At 35.3% G+C, this 20,521-nt stretch overlaps 1 protein-coding gene across 4 annotated transcripts in view; it reads left to right on the top strand.

Annotated features, from left to right (window-relative positions):
• The window catches only part of LOC136852490 (DAZ-associated protein 2), a 41,155-nt gene that overhangs the window by 7,257 nt on the left and 13,377 nt on the right, over positions 1 to 20,521 (top strand). For 2 of the 4 annotated variants that reach the window (XM_067127153.1, XM_067127154.1), the window contains exon 2: positions 4,602 to 4,637. The exons of the other annotated variants lie outside the window; for them this stretch is intronic. In XM_067127153.1, coding sequence (XP_066983254.1) covers positions 4,602 to 4,637 — 36 coding nt within the window. The remainder of the gene's footprint in view (positions 1 to 4,601; positions 4,638 to 20,521) is intronic. 4 annotated transcript variants of the gene reach the window in all.

A 20,521-nucleotide genomic window follows, 5' to 3' on the forward strand; every position in this document is an offset into this window, starting at 1 on the left:
TTCCAGCAATTTTCTTGAGATGAGGCCATCTTAAAGCTGAACATTTTTTAGGATTTGTGCTCTTCTTGCAGGAATAGTTTTTCTAGAGTAGACACATGGTAAATTTACAGTACTATTTTCATTTATGCCCTTAACTGATAAACCAAATACTTTAGTACTTTTATAGCCTCTTCACCCAGCATAGTCGCTATCTTAATGACAGAATTTTGGCCATTGACACTCATAGACCTTAGGACACTTTCTTTGATAAAACAAACATCTGACTGATCATCCAATACTGCGTATACCATGACCTTATTATTTGTATTCCTATGGCTTAACCAAACTGGTACAATCATTGAGTGAACATCAGCTGAAAAATATCTGTTAACATTAATTCTATTAGCTACAGCCTGTTCTTGTTGGGTATCACCAGAACTTGGTTTTTTATTCAAGGTTTCATCGTGGAGAATTGTTGGGTGCCATCTCTTGCATTTAATGCATTTCCTTGGTCTTTTACAATACCTTGAATAATGACCAACCTTGAAACAACCTCTACACATTCTTTTTATCTGTCAAATATTGGTTTCTTTGAGCAAGGTCAAGTTTTAAGAACTCTGGGCATTTTTCCATATCATGGTTTTGTCTAAGTAATAGCATGTAAATCCTACATTCATTTTACTCTCGGCTTGTTTTTCATTTTTAGATTTATTTTCACCAGATGCAGCATTTGTAACATTATTAACTTCATTAAATTTAGTAGCAAATGACATACGCTTTGCAACCCTACTTTGTGGTTGTTTTTCTTTAGGTGTAAATACTGTATCTCTCCTATTAAGTGCACTGTAAGATGATGTTGGATTACATGCCTTATTGGCTTCATCTCTTATGAAACTTGTAAACTCTCCAAAAGATGGATATTCCTCTTCATCAATTTTGATTCTTTTAGTTACTATACAATTCCATCTCTCTGCAATTTGAGCAGGCAACTTCTGTAACATAAGTCTGTTTTCCTTGGGATCGTTAAGAATTGCTAAGTACTTTATGATTCCCATGGCTGTTTTACAGTGTTCTAAGAAATCAGAAAATTTCCTCAAACCTGGACCATCATTAATTGTAATCTTAGGCCAACCTTCAAGCTTGCTTCTAAAGGCATCAGCAACAATAAATTTATTTCCAAACCTATCATGAAGTATCTTCCAAGCCTTGTCGTAAGCCTCTTGGGTGCCAAAAGAAATAAGATTATCAATGGCAGCTTTAGCCTGACCATCCGTATATTTACCTAAGTAGTACAATCTTTCAGCAGCATCATCTGTTTTAGATTCAATTAATGTAATAAATGATGCTTTCCACTGAGGGTACTTCAGCAAATCTCCAGAAAATACCTCTGGTTCTTTAACGGGTAAATTGTCTCCACGTTGCCTTGCAACAAACAAGTCGGCTAATTTCTCTAAGTTCTGATTTTGAAGATTAGCAAAACCTTTTAAAATATCCCATTGATAAACTTGACTGGACTGTATGTTATCATTATTGTTAATGTTAGGTTGTTCATGAAAATCTGCCAGGGGTTCGTAAGTGTGTTGCCTTGGTCTAACATCAGGTTGTGTATTGCAAGTGAAGGCATTTTTGGAATCTACTATTAGCCTAGGTTCACCTTTTACCTCATGGGATGCCTCATCTATAGTACTACAACCTAGCCTAGGCTCATTTGGTATTTTGAAATCTGAGTTCAGGTTTGTTTCTTGGCCTAGCCTGTGTTTACTTGGCTGTGAGCGTCCTATGGGCTGGTAATTATAATTATGGTCTAGCCTTGGTTTCCATGGTTGTATGAAATCTGTTGGAAATTTAAACACCTGAGCATTTGGATTTAGATCAGTCATTGCCTTTATTTCTGCCTTCTTTTTGTTTAAATCTTTGTCTATACTATCTAAACCTCCAGCAAAGGAAAGGGACTTTTGTACACTGGAACCTGACAATGAATAATTTACAACTCTACTATCCTCAAGATATCTGTGCAAGAGACCTTCTGTGGGTTGGTTATTTTCACCTAACGGAAAACTCAAGCATGACTGTGGATCTGCTTCATCTTCTTCCTCTAAAATTTTATTAACTGCACATGTCTCAGCATTAGTGGCTTCAATTTCTTTGTCAATTTCTAATTTCTTTAAATCTGCTCTAGCCTTTTCCATCATGTCATGGTATTTTCTTTCTGTGCCTAACCTAGCCAGTTTTGTGCTTAGTTCTATTCTCTTACTAGAAACACATGAAGATTTACTTACACTTGTATGATGGGACCTACTAGATGAAGACTTTGACTTTAGAGAGACATTTGACATTTTATCTTCATGTTCATGTTTCATTTTTTCTTTTAACATGGTTAACCTGGTGTGACTTTCATAGCATATTTCCTTGTAATTATACTCTAAACTCTGTACAATGTCAACCTCTGGTATTTCTGATTCTTTTACTTTGGAGAGAGTTGTGTCAATATTCCCTAATTCTATTTGAAGCCTATTTGCAACATCCTGTAGTAGGCCTACATTACATTCATTTTTAGAAAGTGCCAAATCTGCTTCCTTGTTTATTTTGCACAACAATCTCTTTTGTTTTTTGAATTCATCAACCAGAAGATCAAAATTATACATCTTACCTTTTTCTGATTGCACTCTCACTCATTTACCCACACTAGGTGACATAGGCCTAGGCCTAAGGTTCAATAAAAGCAAGTCTTGCTCTTCATCTTGGCCTAGATGTTGATCTTCATGTTTCTCTTGTTCATTAAGCTCCATTTTGTCTTCATTCGTAGATTTTTCACTTTGCCTTCTATGTAGGTAGGTGAGGTTAGGCTCCTATTCTTGGGTTCATCACTCCTTATCCGAATTGTGTTATCTTGTCCTTGTGGTGGACAGTATGTGGCTCTGTATTTAATTGTTGATTTTAGCCCCGTTCAGTGTTAATTCTCAAATTGGGTATCAATAACATTCCATGGTCCTTTTGTAGTTACTTTATTATATAAACCATGAGCCATTAATTGAGTATAACTGAAACAAAAGAAAAACATTTTAGGCTAATGCCTTCGAAGCTAGTATATCCACATGTCATACAAAACTGGTAGGATGCCATTGGCTATGTCAAAGGTACAAATAAAAACATATCAAACAGGTACAAAAAAGACACATTATAAGTAAATTAACATATCTTACCACAATTTTGGGGACTTAATCTCTTAGACATACAACATGATGAAGTCCATGACAAACAAGTCACATTCATGTGCTTGAATCTGAGGCAGCAGTTGTTGTGATTGTTTATTTCTATCCAGCAGAGCGGGAAGTAACTCGTTCACCTTGGTGAATGTATTTTTAGTATTGTTTCAAAACTCAGATATAACTGGGTATGCTGATGACAGTAACAACCAGTATGAACATGCAGTTGCTTAATTTCTAGTTTTGCACATTTCTGTCATGCTCTAGCCTACTGTTGGGTAAACAATACAGACTTTACGTGTGAACATGCAGCCAGTCTCTTTATCCACTGTGTTGAAGATATTTTTAGTCATTGTACAGTATGGTTAAAGGTTACATTTAAACCCATAATTTAATACAAATGTAAATTCAGGTATTCCTGGATGAATTTGACATTCTTTTCCACCAGAAATGTGCTGTTAACCCAAGGAATTTTAGTTGTTGAGGAGGGCTTGAGAGTCAGCAATAAATTATGCTGGTACTGCAAAGTACTAGCACTGAACAGAGGAGTGAGTGAAAATCAGTTGAAGGAGTTACATGTATGACATGTCAAGTCTCCAGTGAGATTATTTGCTGATTCAGGCCTGGATTTCTTATGGGATGATGGTTAAGAGCTTCCAGATGTGAGATTTTAAATTTTGTTTGATTGGCTATGTACATTACAACTGTAGTACGTGCTGCTGAGTGCCGGGTTTACTGAAATGTTTACTGAAATTTAATTATGGTCATTGTCATGGATTGTCTTCTGTCCATTCCTAAGCCCTTTCTTGGCCGAATCGCTTGAGCTTCAGACTGTCACTCGATGGGCCGGAGTTCAATTTCCGCGGCTGGCTGATGAAGAGTTAGAGGAATTTATTTCTGGTGATAGAAATTCATTTCTCGCTATAAGGTGGTTCGGATTCCACAATAAGCCGTAGGTCCCGTTGCTAAGTAACCAATTGGTTCTTAGCCACGTAAAATGTCTAATCCTTCGGGCCAGCCCTAGGAGAGCTGTTAATCAACTCAGTGGTCTGGTAAAACTAAGGTATACTTTTTTTTTTTTTTTTTCCATATTCCTCCAGCCTTGCTATCTGCTCTTTGTTTGGCTTTCAGTGCTATGGACATACTATTTGAACAAGATGCTCAGTGTTTGTCCGGGTCTTGAACAGTGGTCTCTCTTTATTAAAATGTATGTTGGAATTCACCTGAGAGTGATTAATGCCTTATTGAGAGTGTATAAAATTGTGTTAAGTTAATAACTGAAGTAATTTTAAACATTTTATATGCTTTAATGTACAGTGTTTGTATTTATTTGTTGAGCAGTTTATAGAATTTGAGGGAAGTATTGTTCCCTCCCACTTGTTTTGATTGTAATTTTTTCCATTTGGGTAATTCCAGATTACAGCATTTCTCCAAGCCTTTCCCGGCAGTTAGGTGAGAATAACTTTGATTTTGTTTACAGTTAGTTTTGATATTTTCCCCGATTAGAATAAGGATGACAGACCTCAAACCCTAAGTCTTTCTGTAGTGTATATACTGTACTGTGCTGTACTGTATGAGAATTGAAAACTTGATATGTATTCAGTGCTGTTGTATATTTTTTTTAGGTCAGGGGTTGTATTAATGAATGTGCCAAGTAGCCATATGATAGCAGTAGAGCTAGTTAGTCATATTAGTCCTGCTTTTAATATTGGCACCATGTATCTCCCTTATGTGATATGAAGATATGTGCCTCATGTAGAATTCCCACTTAAAGACAAAATCAGTACCGACATTACTCTTGATGACAAGAAAGTGTCGTAGCTGTAGCTGATTGAATTAAGCACCTTGTAAGCCTGCAGCCTTGATAGCAAATAGTGCCAACCTTGTATCCTTTTAGCCTCAGTGGTCAAGTTAGTCATTTCCAGGAAGGAAGATGTAATGCCCTAACATTCATTCCACATAACATTTTTGTTTTGATATTAATAGTCTTTACCACTTTGTAGACATTTGTATCATGACCTTTGTACAAGGAGTTTCTTTATATTGTACTTTTAAATTTTCTTTACTTTTTTGTTTGCATATTTAATATATTCTCTGTTGAGCATTTCATATTTCTTAGTTACCTTAATATTTCTTTCAACCTCTAATATGGATTAATTAGCAGTCTTCAGCCCTGTTTTATGCAGCTTACATGACTGTCTCATATATTAAATTTTAGTTGTGTACATTTAATTCTTTCCATTCAGACATTAATGAATTATTTGTGTGTGTCTAAAGGGGGTTAATGTTGCATTTTCCTTGTTCCTACGATGATACAAACCTTGACTGTTACATGGGTATGCCTTTGTTGAACAAGGAGATGAGTGGGTGAGGTACTGCCCACTCACCTAACTTGACTGTCAACCCACACGTTTTCTTTAACTGTACATGAATAAAGATGTACCTTTTTGCTGTTGTGTATGTGGTGGTTCCATTTTGGGTTTCTCTTGCCTGAATTGGCACTGAAGTATTTATGGTTTCTCAGTTTTGGCATGTTTTTCACAGTGATTCTCTCTTCACCCTGTCACTTAGGACTGACTTTTTCTTGGACTTTTACAATTGGACTCTCAGCATCCAAACATAGTCTTTTTTACATTACCAGTAGGGACTGACTTGGTTATTGACCTACATAATGAAGGAAGATATGATTGCTGTTTTCATCCATGCCCTGTGCTTAGAAAACTTACAGTACGGCAGTCACCTGTCCTCAAATTTTTCCAGGAATCCCATACAACTCATGTTCCCCTTTGTACACCATAAGAATTTTTTGGATCTGAGCATTCCTTTTATTCCTCAGATAAGCCTACTCTTCCTAAATTATAGAGAACATCTTAATTACTTTGCCACCCCCATGTGAATCATACAATGCCTTTAATTCCAAAAAAACTTTTTGGCTCCTTACTCTTCGACTGACCTCTGATTCTGCCTACCTTCTGCCCATTCTCCTCTGGCTTGCTGAATGCATTACTTATATGGGCTTGCTGAATGGATTACTTATATGAGGGCAGGCAACCAGCATGCATTCCTCAGCAGTGCTGATCCAGGGGTTTTTACTAAGCTTGGACCTCTAATTTATAATATCCTGGACAACCAGTTTGGATTTTTGTATTGGGTTTAGCAGACTTACCAACCAAGAGGACATGTAATGTGCAATAGCCTGAACATCCTGTTCAGAGTTTGTATTGTCTTGAGAGACTTAGCGGCCAAGAGGACCAACAGTGTGCATAACTTGAACAACTTGTACAGATTTTTGTACTGGCCTACCTAGGCAGACTTAGCAGCCAATAGGGCCAGTGATCTCACACACTCAGGTCTTCAATTGGGAGGTTCTTTTGATGTCTTCCTTCAATGGCCTCACCAGAGCTTAGTGATGTGCACCCTTCATGTGTGAAGATCTTCCCAAGAATCAGCCTTTATATCAGTAGATCCTCCACTGAACACACAGAAAGAATTTGCTTTCTACAGAAAAACTGGATTCTCTTCCAGACCTGGTCCAAATAAATTTGTGCTGTGAGTGTAACAGAAAGTACATGATCTAGTTAATTCGTACAGTATTCCTTTTTTAGTCAGTATCTTTTATGCCAGAAAAATAGTCTGTCTGCATTACAAGATTGCCATCAACCTTACTGTTCACCTTTTTGGACTTAATGTCCTCAACCTGGGTGGCTTAGTAAGCAAGGAGAATTGATGCTGTCTAAAGTCTTAGCTTCCCATTTGGGATAGCACTTTGGTTTAGGAGTTTGGATTCTACCATTGATTGATTAGCTAGGCCTCCTTAGTCCTCTCATTACGCATTTTCTCTTGGTTTCCTCTCAGTAAGGCTGTTGTGTGCTTCATGTCCAGTTCTGCATGTTCCTTCTAGGGTTGGGATTTCAGAGATTTTTCTTGTATAGTAGATTGTTGTTTCTTTGTTCTGTAGAAAAGTGCAAAAGTTTTTCTTTTTTCCTTTTGGCTTGACACTGTGGCAGTTCAAGCTTCCACTTTAAAGAATCATCTTCAGCCATTTCAACATGACTCCATGTTAGGCATACAACTTTTGATTTATCCTAATGATAAGCTTTTTCAAGAGAGTAAGTCTGCATATTGTATGGTAACAGCTATGCTTACATACCTCCAGTTTACTTCCAGTCCAGTTCTTTTCCCCGTATTTTCTTTTGAAACCTTGGGTTTTCTCCTCAGGTCATTCCTTTTCTTTCTGTACCTTTCACTTAGAGCCTCAGAAGCTTGGCACATCTCCCATCCAAGTTGCTAATTTGACTGTGTGAAAGTTGTGTGAAAGTGATGATTTGTGATGAAACATTTATTTTTTAATTAATTTTTCAAAACAAACACATTACTTTAACATAATTGCCTTTTCTTGACCCCATGCCTGTGTTGCAGCTGGATCAGACTACTGTACAGAAAGAGTTGTTAAGTTAACTGCTTGGGACTTGAGAAAAAAATGCATCTGCCAACCTTCATGAATCTCCTGATAATCTTTTTCTTGCCATGGTGGGGTGATGTTTGAGATTTTGTGCAGTAAACAAAATAGACTATATTATGAAGGAAATGGGTTTGCATGAAAATTTTATTTATCTTTTGAATGATGGCCATATTTTGATTGACGATACTTAATAAAATTAGTTAGATTATACATAATGTCTATGAATATTATCCATCAATATGTCTTGAAATGTAGGCAATTAAAGTGTTTTACACATCTATCATAACTAAACTTTCCCAGAGGTCCATTCATTAATAAAATAGATTAAGATTGAACAAGAAGATAGAGAAGAAGGATGCCGAACTTTAGAATTTTGAATAGATTATTATAGTACTGTATACTAATTGGAAAGTCAGTGATCCATCTTTTTAACCACCTGGAGGCAATATCCTGAGTTGAAATTATCCCAGTGTTGGGCTCCTGTGTGCAGGAAAGTATACTAACATTTTTGTCTTGCTGGGCAAAGATTTCATTTTGTTTCATTAGAGTTATATTACAGTACATTTTGCTTATATTTTCTCTCTTATTTAGTCCAGTGTTTATGTGATAGCATTATCACCTGTGATTTTTTAGCAGAGCAATGTACTACAAAGTTGTTAGATTGTTTCTTGCATTCCTTATGCTTCACTTAGCCCCTTTTCGTAAGTATGCGTCTGTTTACAGTTGGTACGGATTTTTGGTGATTATAATTTCTTAGATCCAAGTACTGTGACTCCCAGAAATGTTAGTACAGTATTGCCATGTTTTCATCCTGGTTGTAGGTTTCTAACTCATTATCCCTCATTCTTATTTATTTTTGACTCGACAGCAATTTCCCTTATTGTGTAATGAATGTTTTATTTATGTTTGGCACTCCATCCAGTAATTAATTGCACCTTTCCTCTTTGGCACTTCTTGTTCATAAAATTATGGTTATTTTAATTTTAGGGTCATAAAAAGTTAGAATTCTTAGGAAGAGAAAAATTAATATTGAAGAAACAAGGTTAGTATCAGTGGGAGACAGTTTGGAAGGAGTCTATTCAAACTCTCATATAGATAGAAAATATTTTATGTCTTTAGTTTGAAGGAAAGGTGATATCAAACAATAGGTTCTTTTAGCTATTCAGATTGAACATATTATTTGATAATTGAGGAAAGTGTATGTATATGAGCTTTAGAATCTTTGAAAGACCTCAAGTTGTAAGTATGGTGATAATCATTGAGTAAGAGAGCCTAGAGGAGAATAGGAAAATAAGTTTTATATAACAACAATAATACTTGAATTAGCGAATGTCACAAAACTTGAAAAGGACTTATTCTACCACATTGCTTGAAGACTATACTCAGAATGAGGGGATTAAGGGGAAAACCTTAAAGAATGTTGAAAAAACTTCATAGATAATGGGATCTTATATTACTTTTGCCTTTCTGTATGGGGGGTGATGCTGACTTGAGCTCTGACTTTGTACTTTCATTGGAGCTGAGTGAAATTATTCTAGGTGAGAACTCTACCATAAGGGAGGAATTCCATCCTCATCCTTGTCCTTTTCCAGAGTTAATGTATTAAATGTGAAAATCACAAAGGGAAAGTATCATTGGGAAGATCTGCTCCTATGTGCTTATTTCACGTAAATTTTGAATCATCTGAAGTGGTTAAATTACTTTTCAGTACAGTGTACAGTATACTCAGAATATGAACACTGTTTTAGCAAATTTCATATTTTGTCCAGTCAACCAAATGATCCAGTTTAAAAAATGCACACTAAACTAAAGAGAAGATACTGTACTTCAGACGTATTGTTTAAGAAAAATACATGGATAACTCACTTTATTTTTCCACTTATGGAGAGCGCTGACGCCATGAGTCCCCGTCATAAAGTACATGACTGTTTCTGCCTTACAATTGAAGGGATTTGCTTCAAATTTTTACCACTTATTCTACAACTAATAATGAAAACTCTCCGGGGGGATTTAGAAATTCAACCTCTTAAGTTAATTTTTTTTTGGTTGAAAAAAATCATGACGTCACTTTTCAAAAATATCATGCAGAATAAAAAGTTTACTCAAAAATGAATTTGCTGACGACAAAATCAAGATATAAAGTTATACTACACTGTAAGTTTCATTGAATTTGATTCAGTCTTCTTGGAGAAATAAACATTTAGTTTTGGAAAAGGTAAGTTTTGGGAAAACAACAAAAGAAAAATATTTTTGGACTTTCAAGAGAATCCTGAGACTCGCAGGACATCTTGAGCAAAGTTATCCCTGTATCATTATAACCCGTTTTCTCTGTGATGCTACTGCCAGAGAGAATAGGATATTTTAGTGGATGACAATTATTTTTTAATAAATTTTGTCAACACTTTTACATGATTTTTGTACAATTTGTCATTCACAGTGCTGTACAAGCGATGAAAATTGTCCAGGAAGATTAGTTGAACTTTAGAGCATAATTGACATGTTGATAAGTAATACTAGAGCTTAGCATTGATGTTTGTTAGAAATAACATATCCCCAGTGTAAAGGGTTGGGCCAGGAAAATTTGTGTAGTTGGTGGTCAGATATAGCTGTCATTATTGTAGTTGTGATTGTTTGCAAGTACTTCCCATACAGTGTATCTCCTAAAAAAGTTTTGTAAAAATGTTGTTTTACACTCATGCATTTCCTGTAGCAATATAGGTTAAGTCTTGCTACACAGCTAGCAGTTAAATCCAGTGTTCATAATGTGCGGTTGCAGTTCACTGACAGTGTTTCTTTAATGGCAGTTGCAAGTAGTCAGAAAATTTTTAGCACCTTTGCCTTTTTTATCTCTCGACTTTTCCATATCAACAGACTGATGCTTGGGAAATAGAATGTATTTCAGATAACTTTTGTTACCCTGGATTGGCACATATTCAGATAATGTACCCACTTCTATTACCATTGTAACTTGAGGAGGAGCCATTTCCTTAGTGGTGGAGTTCTCATGTAGTGGAAACCAGGCTTTACTCAAACATAATTAGGAATGCAACAGAACTCAGCTGCATAAAGTATAAGTAAAATAAGAGGTTTATATGTAAGGAACATGAAAAGAACTAGATTTTTGCAGTTAGGGCGTATGGTTAAACCAGTAAAAAATTAGTAGTTAGTCATCAGGTTGTTAATTGAAAGAAGTATGCGATGATATGGTGACATAACTTATGAAAAGGCAGCAGGCAGAGCAAGCTCGTTGTTGATTTTTCAGATTTTTAAAAAAGCAGGAAAGGAATAGTAAGACAGTAGCATGACCATGTTCTGAGGATATATTTTAAAGTTCTGAGGATATATTTTAAAGAGCTGTAATACTGGGATATGTTCCCCACAACTGCTGTATGATGACAAGAGGGCAAGGAAGGCCATATTTAGCTAGAGATAAACTACAGTATTTGATAATATGAAAGTAATTAGGGAAAGAGGTTTACGGGTGAATGTCATTTGGAATGAGAGGTATTTTAGAACTGGTGGGAAAAATTAAGTATTTAAGGTCTGTCATTGTTTAAGAATGCAAATGACAAAGAAGTTGGGTTTACGTATTTGGGAAACTAGTTTACAAAGAATGAGGTCTGTAGATGAAAAAGCTTGGTTTTTAGTGTTATGAAAGACCTTGATATTAAAAGGGCAGCATGAAATTACAGGCAATGTGTGTGTTCTTGGGGGAGAATTGTGAAAATTAAATAAATAGCACATTATAAAATGAGGCTGTCGGGGATAGAAAAAGATTATAAATTATAAAAAACCAAAATGAAAGCTAATAATAAATATTTAAAGAAACGACTGAAGGCAGGCAGGAATGGGAAGGATTGAGGTACTTGATGAAATCAATAGCTTTTGGAAAAATTAAGATAAGATACAGGAGGCATTGGATGACAGTTCACGTGAAAGCAGAGCTTTGCTAATGATAGTAGTTTTTGATATACAGTCATTAGGTACCACAGTCTAAGATACTAAGGGTAATAATGTCACAGTTCATATTGCAGTCTAAGATAGTAGGGGAACAGTCACAGTCCATGTTTGTTTCAGTGGGTTAATCCTATTTTCATATGGCAGTTATTTGGTAAAACAATGAAAGTTCTTGCACACAGTATTCATATTATTCATGCAGCGTGTCTGCACACACTGTCATAAAAAAAATCAAAATGATTTCTCATTGCTTGCTTCATTGGAAGCAGATAATTCCCTGTGAATTGTATTTTGCTAGTGCTCAGCTTTATTTTATTTGCATGTGCCAGGAGATTATCATTTATAGAACTGAATGGTTAATTTGCATCCTTTGCAAAATGATGTTGATTTTTATAGATTTTTGCTCTGAAAAATCATGCCTTAAATTACAGCTGTATTATTGTACAGTGATTTTGTCTATATTAGGACTCTCAGATGTGCACTATATATTCATTTTTGTAAACTTGCAAATTTTATACACATCTGTACTGGTAAGATTTGAGACATGGAAAGCCCTGTTGTAATTATAGCTAAACAGTATTAATCTTCAAAATGTGTGAAGTGTAATGGAATACTGTAGGTGCCAAAGAGAACTAAGTTTATCTTCCAGCTTAATATGTATACAGTATTTATTCTTAAGTTTTGAAAGATTAGCATACTTACCTTTCTTTTAATAAATCATACTGCTTCATGGATGAAATATGAGAATTCAGATTGATTATATAATTTGCATTATACCTATGAAGTGAAGTAAAGAAATTCTGTGGAAGGTAGTTTTATATGGAAACTGCTTAATAACCAGTGGAGGCACTTTAGCAATTTGTACAGCACAGTAGTTGTGCATTGGAATGCACAGAGCAACTTGCAATTACAGTACAGTACATTTAAAAAGTTACCATGTATGCACTCATGAGTGTTTCTTTAATAATTGTTTAAGAATTATAGTGCTCCCATACTGCATTGTTTGCTGTTAAGTCTTTACCAAGAGAGATTTTGTTGAGAGATTACTGATCTGATACAGTAGCATCTCATCTACAGGGTTCAGCAGCCACATATGCAGGTGTAAAAATGATCTCATCTGGCAGTGTAGGTGTCCCTGTGCACACACACTGCAGCAGAAGCAGTTCTTTAGCACAAACTTCCATGTGTTGCAGTGTAATTTTATTAATGATTAAGGTGAGATAAGTCTTTTACAACTCATGTTCTGTAACTGTGTCATATCTAAGGCCAGGATGACATGGAAAAAGTTTTCAGACTAAAAATTAACCTTTTGAAAGCATGCTGACTGGTGTTAACACATTGGAGTGCATTCCTCATGTTTTTCAAACTGTAGCTACTGTATATCTTTGTGCCTGGCAACAAAATGAGGTTCCACAGATGTTAGGTAACTCCTTTGGATGTCTTTTCGCTTCTGTAGCGATGCTTTCAAAAAGATAGCTTTCAGAATAAAATTTTCTCCATGTAATCATAACCATTTTGTTTTGGGTTTACATATTACTGAAGGCCTTGTCATATTTTGCTATTCAGAGTGAAATTTCCAACATTATGGTTTATCGAGAGTTAAAGTTTTGAACTTTGCTAAATTTATGTACTTGGACCCAGGAACTTGTAAATCATTTTAAAATTTTTAGAACTGTAACATTTCAAACTTTAAGGAATTAAGGTGAATTTCTTCATATTCGTATTCAATAATGTTAGAAATTTCTACAATGAGGCATGAATTGTATATTAAGCATCTCACCAATAATTAGAAATAGAAAACACTGTTGAACATTATTGGTGTAATTAGCTGGTTATGGATCCCCTTTAGAGTAGTCTGATTTATGATAAAAGTATTGCTATCTAAGGTTGTCCATGAAGGGCTAAGAGCTATTGCTGAAAGGTTTTTATTCTTAAGCTTTGCAGTATGATTATTTATTATTAGTTTCTTTGGTGTCTTTTGAGTTATTTGCAGGGCTTTTCAGTGATCACCCTAACTTAAATATATCAAGTATGAGAAACCTCTTTTTACGCAGTAGATTAGCTAAAAAAAATCTTACTACTTGCACAGTATCGTTATAGAAGAGGCTGGGTCTCATTTCTGGTAAGCTAGCTACTTCATCATATGTGTACAGTTCTACTCGTGTTCCTGCGGTAAGCCTGTTTTTTTTTTTTTGAATGACAAGCTACAGCAGAATGTTTAGAAGAGCATGCATATCAGCATATCCTGTATGTCTGGGTTTATTTGCTAAAGTGTTTTCCAGAAACTCCTCATTTCTATTCATGTACCATGTAACCCGATTTTAGAAAAAAAGTGCTACCAGGTGAACTCGTGAAGAACTGTACATAGTGGATGACTACAGGTATATTGAACTTGCCATGTAGTAAGTCTCAAATTGGTATTATATATAATTGGGCAACAATAATTGCTATTGCATGACTTACTTATATCTAGAAATTATGTGAATTGCTAAGGAGATTTTACAAAGTTCATGACCAGATTTATTCAGCATTAGTTTGGATGGCTCAGTGTTTCACTCAACAGTCTTGAGCCCATAGCATATCCATTTTACAATTTTTATGCCTATTTATGCTTAGTTATTTCAGTTACAGCATCTAGCACTCAGCACTTCTAAAAATGAACCTGATGCATTGTGTAACCTCGCAGACATGGATGAAAATTATTGCAGGGAGAGAAAACTAAATCTAGAAAAGATTTGGTTGTGATGTATTCAGTAAGGCAACAGTAAGAATACCACAATGAAAATGTTCATACCTGAGCAGCTTCCACTTTAGGAGGTTTTTATGTGGGTGGTGATTATATATGAAGAGTGAATTTATTATTCCTGTAGTTTGGCAAGTATTTCTCAATGTCAGCAAAACAAAATGCTTGGTTGATGTAACCATACATAGAGCAGTTACTGCAAAAAGCACTTGATGAATTCAGATAATACCAGACAAAGAGGTTTAGATAGCCAAGCAGCCAAGTAAGTAAGAAATGCTAAGAAAGTTTTATATTTTTCACCATGAAAGAGAATCTTTTACAAATCCCCTAACAGCCATCATTAATAATTACAAGCCGGTTAAAAGTAAGAGTTAGGTGATTACTTTTTGTAATGAGTGGAAGTGGTTTTACTAGGAGGAACCTGATGCCTTCCAGATGACTTGCTTAATCGTTACCATTTTGCATGAACTTATCAGTTAGGCTGGTTTTAAATACTGATATATGTGATCAACATCTTTATCAGGTTTTTTTGTGTTTTGTTTTATTCGGTTAGACACCTGGCAAGTTCACTCTGTTCTTCTCCTGTCTGTCTTTTGTACTTTTCCATAATTCTTATCTGGCCCAGGTCTTCATTGATGTCCCTATCTGACCTTTTTGGACCCTTCTGTTGTGTCCATACCTACCATTTTACGATGTGATTGCTTATACCACACTATTCACATCCAAGCCATTTCAGTCTGTGATCTCTTGTTTTCCACCCTCAGAACCCCACTTCATGACAATTTTTAGTTACACCATTTCAGAATCTACACTCATCTTGTAAGAGCCAGCATCTCCACTGTATGAAGATCAGTTTTAAACATGCAATAGAGAACTTTGCTTTTTTTTATTTTTTTTTTTTATTTTTTGCTAATTACTGTATGTATCAGTGATCAAGCAGTCTTTTCACTCTACCTGATTTGTTACTACTTATTAGAATCTCCTCAGTTTTTTAACCTTACTTAGATAATTGTCACCTTCTTTATCATCTTTATTATTTGTAATGCATGTGGTATATTACATATGCTGAACCTGATGTAAATTGCAATCTTAAGCCTCTCTGTGATATCGTATTTCATATCTGGTACGTAGCATTGTGTTTACTTGTACCCCTTGCCTGCCGTATCTGCATGGCCACTTACCAGGTTTCATATGCATATCCCTCATAGGTGTGTAATACCTTTCAAATTGATCTAAGGACAGATCATGGTTTGATTGACTATCTTCTTAGTAACAATGTTTTTGAAGAAAACTGGTTTTTATCATAGATTCTAGTTATTTACTTGTTTTTAGTTTGACATATTCCTACTTGTTTTGAAGTTCTGAATGACATGAAATGCTTCAATTCAGTTCAGTTCAGCTTTCCAGATTTCACCAGGTATACTTCCACTCCAATCACCATACTCTTGGGTTTTGCCTGCATTAATTTTCATACTGGTTTTTACTCCATTTTATATTTCATTATCCTCACCATTCTTTTTTATACCTGATTTTCCTTTTGTGAGTTAGAATATTAAAAGTTTAAAAGTTTCTTTTGAATTTTCACTTTGTCTACTTCCACTCTACCCTCTTCACTCTTTGGAGTGCTTACATGAGTTTCATTCTTTTTTTTACTCCATTGTTTATCAGTTCATCACCCTCATCATTTCTTTGTAAGAGTCAAAACATCACTTTTTTTTTTTTCATGTGCACTGGCCCATTTTGCCTCTCATCTGGTCCAGGTCTTTATCTGTATTCTCCAGTGATTTCCTTGGCCTCGATGTTCGTGTTCATTCAATTACTGTACCTTCTTATGTACTGTTTTACTTACCCTCCAGACCAAATGTTTTCATATCTTCATATCACCTGTCTGAAGCATCTCAGTCTTTGAGATCTCCATCTGTCCATTATTCAGCTACTGAACACCACACCCCTTCACATTGTCATTCATGTTATGGTCTTTCCACCTCATTTTTGGCCAAAATTCAAGTATTCCTTAGTTACATCATTTCAAAACCCACTTCCATTTTCTTTGTTAGTACCCATGTCTGCTGCATAGAGCAGTACAGACATTGGAAGCAAGTTTTCTTGCTGAGGGGATACTTTTATTTACCAGTAATCCAGCGGTTTCTTTCCATTTCACCCAAGCAGCTGTCTCGCTATTCCCATTTCATCACACTTACAGCGACACAGCTCACGTCAGATTCGATCTTATAGTGCTTTTTCAGGTGCTGTTAATGGAGTTTTACAGCACCGTAACTTGATGTTGCATCAAGTTATGGCACTAACAGCAAATATAAGCATCAAGTTAATATATATATATATATATATATATATATATATATATATATATATATATATATATATATGTATGTATGTATGTATGTATATAGATACATATACATATAACTTGATGCTTATCTTGCTGTTAGTGCCATAACTTGATGCATTCCTCAATAAAGGAAGATACACACTTTGGCAATGGTCACTGCATTGGTGTCAGGTAGAAAAATAGCTGGCACTCTAATACTTGAAGGTGAAAACCTGACTGAAGAAGACGAGAGAGACATCCAGAGAATAATGGTAGAACTGTTGGCAGAAATGCAGGACCACAACAACTGCAGTTATTAATACATACCTCAAGGTCCACTGCGTGCACATGTGGTGAGACCACTTTCATTTTTCTCACAAACGAAAGACTGATCTTGTGAATAATGCATGAACATGATATATACAGTGTGTGTATGTGTATATGTATATTGTATATATATATATGTATGTGTCATGCATTATGCACAAGATCAGTATTTTGTTTGTGAGAAAAATGAAAGTGGTCTCACCACATGTGCACCCAGTGGACCTTGAGGTATGTATTAATAACTGCAGTTGTAGTGGTCCTGCATTTTTGCCAACAGTTCTGCCATTATTCTCTGGATATCTCTCTTGTCATCCTCAGTGAGGTTTTCACCTTCAAGTATTAGAGTGCCAGCTATTTTTCTGCCTGACACCAATGCAGTGACCATTGCCACAGTGTGTATCTTCCTTTATTGAGGAATGCATACATTATTCTTATTTCTCTTGTGGTTTAAATAGATTGGGCCTGTAGGAGTAAGTAGGATACAGTTTATATTAAATTTTGCCAGCCTTCCAAAGTTGTGAGAGTTAAACTGTTTATTAACAATAGTAATAATGATACTCCACTAAGTAACCTGTGTGTTAGACATGCCTTCCTTGGAAGAAGCGTAAGTGTTTGTTGTGATATCCATTATCACTGGATCCCTTAAACATTGGGTTTATTATCCTTAAAGAATTCTAGTACTGTTTTGCCCTTGTGGTTTCTCTTATCTTCGGTGCCATATCCTCCCATCACATCTTCATAGCTGGCTCTTTTGCAGCTTGCCCATTTAAGTCTTCCCAACAGTACACCTGCTAATTTTGTTATATGTCCCTGCATTTGATAACCTTTTCCCAAACTCTTGTTTCTCTGCTTCTGTAATCTGTCGAGGTGCATACAAGAACACATGCAACATCATCATCATCTTTTCTAAAATCTCATTGATTTTCATTATCTTTATACTTATTCCTCCTCTTCTGTCCCATCTGCCATTGCATCTCAGAGTAACATGCATTCTCAATTCTGTCTTGTCTCATCATGGCTCCATTTTTGTCAGATTTTCCTCTCTACTTGTTTAAACTGAATTCACTCCACTGTACTTGCTTCTGTCTTGAGCACTTGCATTCTGGATTCCCATTTGGTTCAGGTCAGCATGAATTGATGGCTTCTCTCCCATTCTCATTACAAGCCCAAACCTCCTTATTTATCATGATCTTAATTTGAGTTTGAGTCTGAAAACCCGCACTCTCAACAACTTTCACATTTACATTGTGATGTGCTCTTTGCAATGCATTGAGAGTATGAACTTGCAATTCGTAGTCATCTCTTAACCTTAATGTATTTTAAATGCAGTTTCTCTTAATCTCAAAATTTTTTTGTAAATCCCTATGTATAGTGCATGTGTAATGAATAAATGATAATATGAATACTTAGTTGTTGAGATGTATGAAGTGAGAGGATGGAGTGACTGACTGATTTGGAGATGTTTATGGAAATTGAGCTTAGTTGAGAGAATTCTGTTGACAAAGTCAAGACGTGGGAAAAGGTAAGCCTTACACAGTTTTTTTTTTTTTCTATTTAATGTTATAATTTTTGTTCCTATGAGAATGCCAACCTTAGTCTTTTATGCTGATATACCTTTGACAAAAGCTTGTTCAGTTGTTGAAGCTTGGTAACAAGGTAGTTGACTATAGTCTTTTTCAGCTCGCTCACCCATGGGTGAAGATGTGGCAAATGCTTGTGGGTAGCACGTGATTGACAATCATTTCCGATATCATTAGCTTATTGCAATAAATGTTAAACTGTTGCTTCAGTAACATATTTGAATACTGTATTTATATATACAAAGAACCCTTGCCCCTTCTTAGAAAAATCCGAAACATGTCGATTTGTGGCGATATTATAACAATACAACGGCAAGAAAGACGAGCTCGTATCAAATAGTCTGCTGAGACTGAACATAAATGAAGGGTGAGTTTTCAGTAATTATGCTTTATGTCATTAGCATAACTCAGGCTACACTTAGACCAGTGCTCACAAGCTGCTCAAATCAGAAGATTTTCTGATCATTCAAACTATTCTATGTACAGTTTAATTACATGGGTAAAGAATAAGTTTACCTTATTATGATACCAAGTAATATCTACGCCAGTAAACAGAAACATAACCTTCAGTGATGTTTACCTCTTGAACACAAGCATAGACAAGCAAAAGCTAGGCCTGCGCTTTGAATTGCTAGATATTTATTTTAGTGGCCTTTTTAGCACACATTCATTCCATTTCAATCAAAATTACATTTCAAAAATATCCAAGTACTGATCTATTAAAATTATTTGTATACTTAAGAAAAAATTATATAGATATTAAAAAAGTACAGTATTCTGAAAATAAAAGCACAATACAATTGCCATATACTGGAATAACTGGAATTTCCCTACTTCCAGCCTTGCAATGGCCGTTCCATTCACCTTCCCCAAACAGCATCACATTAAACAATATTTCATGCTATTTCACATTTTAGCCTGCTCATGCAATTTACATTCAATAAGTTATTAACCCTTAAACGCCTACTGGACGTATCATACGTCGACTAAAATTGTCTGTTGGGTGCCAAGTGGACGTGCATGCGTCAACTACAAAAATTTCAACCTTCGGTCAACTTTGACTCGACCGAAATGGTCGAAAAACGCTATTGTAAGCCAAAACTCTTACATTCTAGTAATATTCAATCATGTACCTTCATTTTGCAACAAATTGGAAGTCTCTAGCACAATATTTCGATGTATGGTGAATTTTTGAAAAAAACTTTTTCCTTACGCCCGCACGGTAACTCGGCCGAAAATTTCAGAAATTCTTTCGTCATTGTGTTGTAATTTTTGCACTGTTTTATATTAGCCGTTACATAAAGTTTTATATATGAAAATGTGCGCAATTTCATGTAAAATACAGCAAAATACAACCCATGGTTGTAGCTTTTATCAGTTTGGAAATATTTTCATATAAACCACGATAACTGCCAAAATTTCAACCTTCGGTCAACTTTGACTCGACCGAAATGGCCAAAAAATGCAATTGTAAGCTAAAACTCTTACATTCTAGTAATATTCAATCATTTACCTTCATTTTGCAACAAATTGGAAGTCTCTAGCACAATATTTCGATTTATGGTGAATTTTTAAAAAACTTTTTCCTTACGTCCACACAGAAATTCTTTCGTCACATTGTCGTAATGTTTGCACTGTTTTATATTAATCGTTACATAAAGTTTTATATATGGAAATGTGTGCAATTTCATGTAGAATACAACAGAAAATAACTCATGGTTGTAGCTTTTATCAGTTTTGAAATATTTTCATATAATTCACGATAACTGCCAAAATTTCAACCTTCGGTCAACTTTAACTTGACGGAAATGGTTAAAAAACGCAATTATAAGCTAAAACTCTTACTTTCTAGTAATATTCAATCATGTATCTTCATTTTGCAACAAACTGGAAGTCTGTAGCACAATATTTCGATTTATGGTGAATTTCTGAAAAAAT

The sequence above is a fragment of the Macrobrachium rosenbergii genome, chromosome 25, assembly GCF_040412425.1.
Source record: "Macrobrachium rosenbergii isolate ZJJX-2024 chromosome 25, ASM4041242v1, whole genome shotgun sequence".
NCBI lineage: Eukaryota > Metazoa > Arthropoda > Malacostraca > Decapoda > Palaemonidae > Macrobrachium > Macrobrachium rosenbergii.